Consider the following 2,285-nt stretch of genomic DNA (forward strand, 5'->3'; position numbering starts at 1 on the left):
CCAATCGATTTTTTTTTTTTTTTTTTTTTTGGTGAGGAAGTAAACCTTATGTCTTCCTGGAAACTAAACCTTGGGCAGAAACAATAAATTACTGGAAAATACGGGGCAGTTTTTCAAATTACATAAATTCAAAGATATATTTGTAAATACGGTATCTTTACAGAGGCTTGAAGCTTACCCACCTTTGGAACATAACACTGCATTTCTCCGGCGTATACTCCGCCGTGTGCCCTCCTCCCTACAAATACGAATACCATAATCACAACTATATATACATATACAAACACATGTGTACGTATATTGGCGTTTTAAGAAATAATATAAAGAAAATATACAGTTCAACAGTATGGTCAAAATCTCCGGTGATGTTCTATAGCTTTACATGGTTATTTTGAGACTAAATATCATTATAGAAAGGTGAAGAATAAGAGTAGAATGTTCAACCCTAAAATATGTTTATAAAATGGTGAAATCAATTTAGGGTTTCATTGAAACCCGATTTTATTGAATTGATTCTATTTGAATTTTTCGATTCATTCTATACCAAATTTTGGTTTTAATTTAACACTCGTAAAATAGTTCAGTTGTTATTTACACAACTTAAATAGTATATTGTTTTTTAATAAAATAAATCATATTTTTTTGTTATCAAAATTAAAAAGTTGATTTTTTTGTGGATTTTCTCTAAAAATTTTTACAAAACACACTTTAACATCTAAATTCTATACGAATTAAAACTCTTCATATTTTATGATAGGATAGGTTACTTCGTGGTCAAATATCTCTATAAGATGATGAAGAAAAGGAGTTTCGAGGCAAGAGAGACTTGCCTTGATGGTGGCAAATGTCATGTTGTTTGCATACGTCCTCGTGTACCTGTCCGAAGCGGACGGATCAATCCCGACCAAAATATATGTTTCCGTCGTCTTTCAAGGAAGAAAACGCAAATCCAAGATAAAAAAAATGCGGTAGTTGTAGTACCCGGCGACTTGGCCATCGATCTTCCACGGCCTCCAGTCGTCGATGACGGAGAAGTTGAGAGATCTTATCCATGCTTGAGTCCCCAAGAACGGTATATTTATGTCATGATCTCCGCTGTTCGCCAAAATATGAAAGCGTATCGATGTTTGAGAACGAAAAAATGTAAACCTAATCTCCGTAATAGAGAATAATATACAAAACGTTAGAAAATTATTAATGGTCGGCATATAATCGTCACCTGTAGATTAGAGATCGATATCCTTTGATGCTGTTGTTCATATGGTACGGTATGCTGTTCTCGATATCTTTGACGTAAGGTAAATCCCAATTACACCGTACCCATTTTCTAATACTTCCCTGAAATTTAATTGCCACATGAATTCTATTAAAAAAAAACTTTATAAAATAAGATGAATTCTTGTAATAAAACTGTTCTTACCTTGACAACATGAAGTGCTCTACGTACATTTTCATCGTTCGCCCAGTAAATGGATAGGATTAATCTGTATTTCTGTACAGAAATCAAAAGCAACTATATAAGAATTTGTATCTCTTTGTAAATAATACATCGAAAATCATTTGAGTTTGATTTCGATCGTTAGGTTAATTAAATGGGATGTGGGATGTATGAGTAAAAGACGAATGTAGAAAATGCCATTACATAGCAGCTAGAAGGCGTGAAAGAGAGATCGGTGTCGGGGAAATCTCCAAGGTATCGCCTTCGTGTATACTCCGAGGAAGACGGCTTCGGGATCGAAACATTGCAAGATAGACTCTGAATAAGTGCTTTGTTGATCCCTGAAACACACTGAAAATGAATCACAAAGTCTGCATCAGATTGATAAGTTCCGATCAAAACCTCGAATTTAAACGGCAGATTCTGACCTCATGATAACGTTTCATGCATCTCGAGCACTCTAAGTTGTTCGGGTCCACGTCTATATAATCCTCATGACAAGATGTCTTCAACGACTGACAAAAAAACGATTTACGGACTTACTAAATAAGTCGAAAACAAGAAGAGAGATATCGATCGGTTCTTGATTTGTAACCTCGTAGAGCTCGTCGGAGATCAGTCCCATTCCACGAGCGAATGGAACACGTGAGTTGAAATCGATCCTGGCATTAGTGAAAGGGTTCCCGAGCACATAACCCTAATGGAATCCGGATATTTTAAGAGAAAACGTATAATGAAACTTAATTAGTCGTCAAGATAATATGTACATTGATGACTATATCAACGAACCTGAAGATTTATAGGGGGTTCCGAGCCATGCTCATTTCCTGCATTGTGATATAATAGA

The 2,285-nt window shown here is 35.4% G+C and overlaps 1 protein-coding gene across 1 annotated transcript; it reads right to left on the bottom strand.

Moving 5' to 3' along the window:
- Positions 1-70: 70 nt before the first annotated feature.
- LOC104809134 (serine carboxypeptidase-like 18) lies at positions 71-2,264 on the bottom strand. Its single transcript, XM_010535030.2, has 9 exons — positions 2,228-2,264; positions 2,034-2,135; positions 1,867-1,953; positions 1,643-1,789; positions 1,421-1,492; positions 1,220-1,338; positions 982-1,095; positions 831-876; positions 71-238 (listed from the first exon to the last, which is right to left on the bottom strand). Exons 2-9 carry the CDS (start codon positions 2,061-2,063, stop codon positions 158-160), a joined length of 696 nt encoding a protein of 231 aa, XP_010533332.2. The 5' UTR covers positions 2,064-2,135; positions 2,228-2,264; the 3' UTR covers positions 71-157.
- Positions 2,265-2,285: the final 21 nt, after the last annotated feature.

Source organism: Tarenaya hassleriana, unplaced genomic scaffold (genome assembly GCF_000463585.1).
Source record: "Tarenaya hassleriana unplaced genomic scaffold, ASM46358v1 Cleome1511, whole genome shotgun sequence".
NCBI classification, from domain to species: Eukaryota; Viridiplantae; Streptophyta; class Magnoliopsida; order Brassicales; family Cleomaceae; genus Tarenaya; species Tarenaya hassleriana.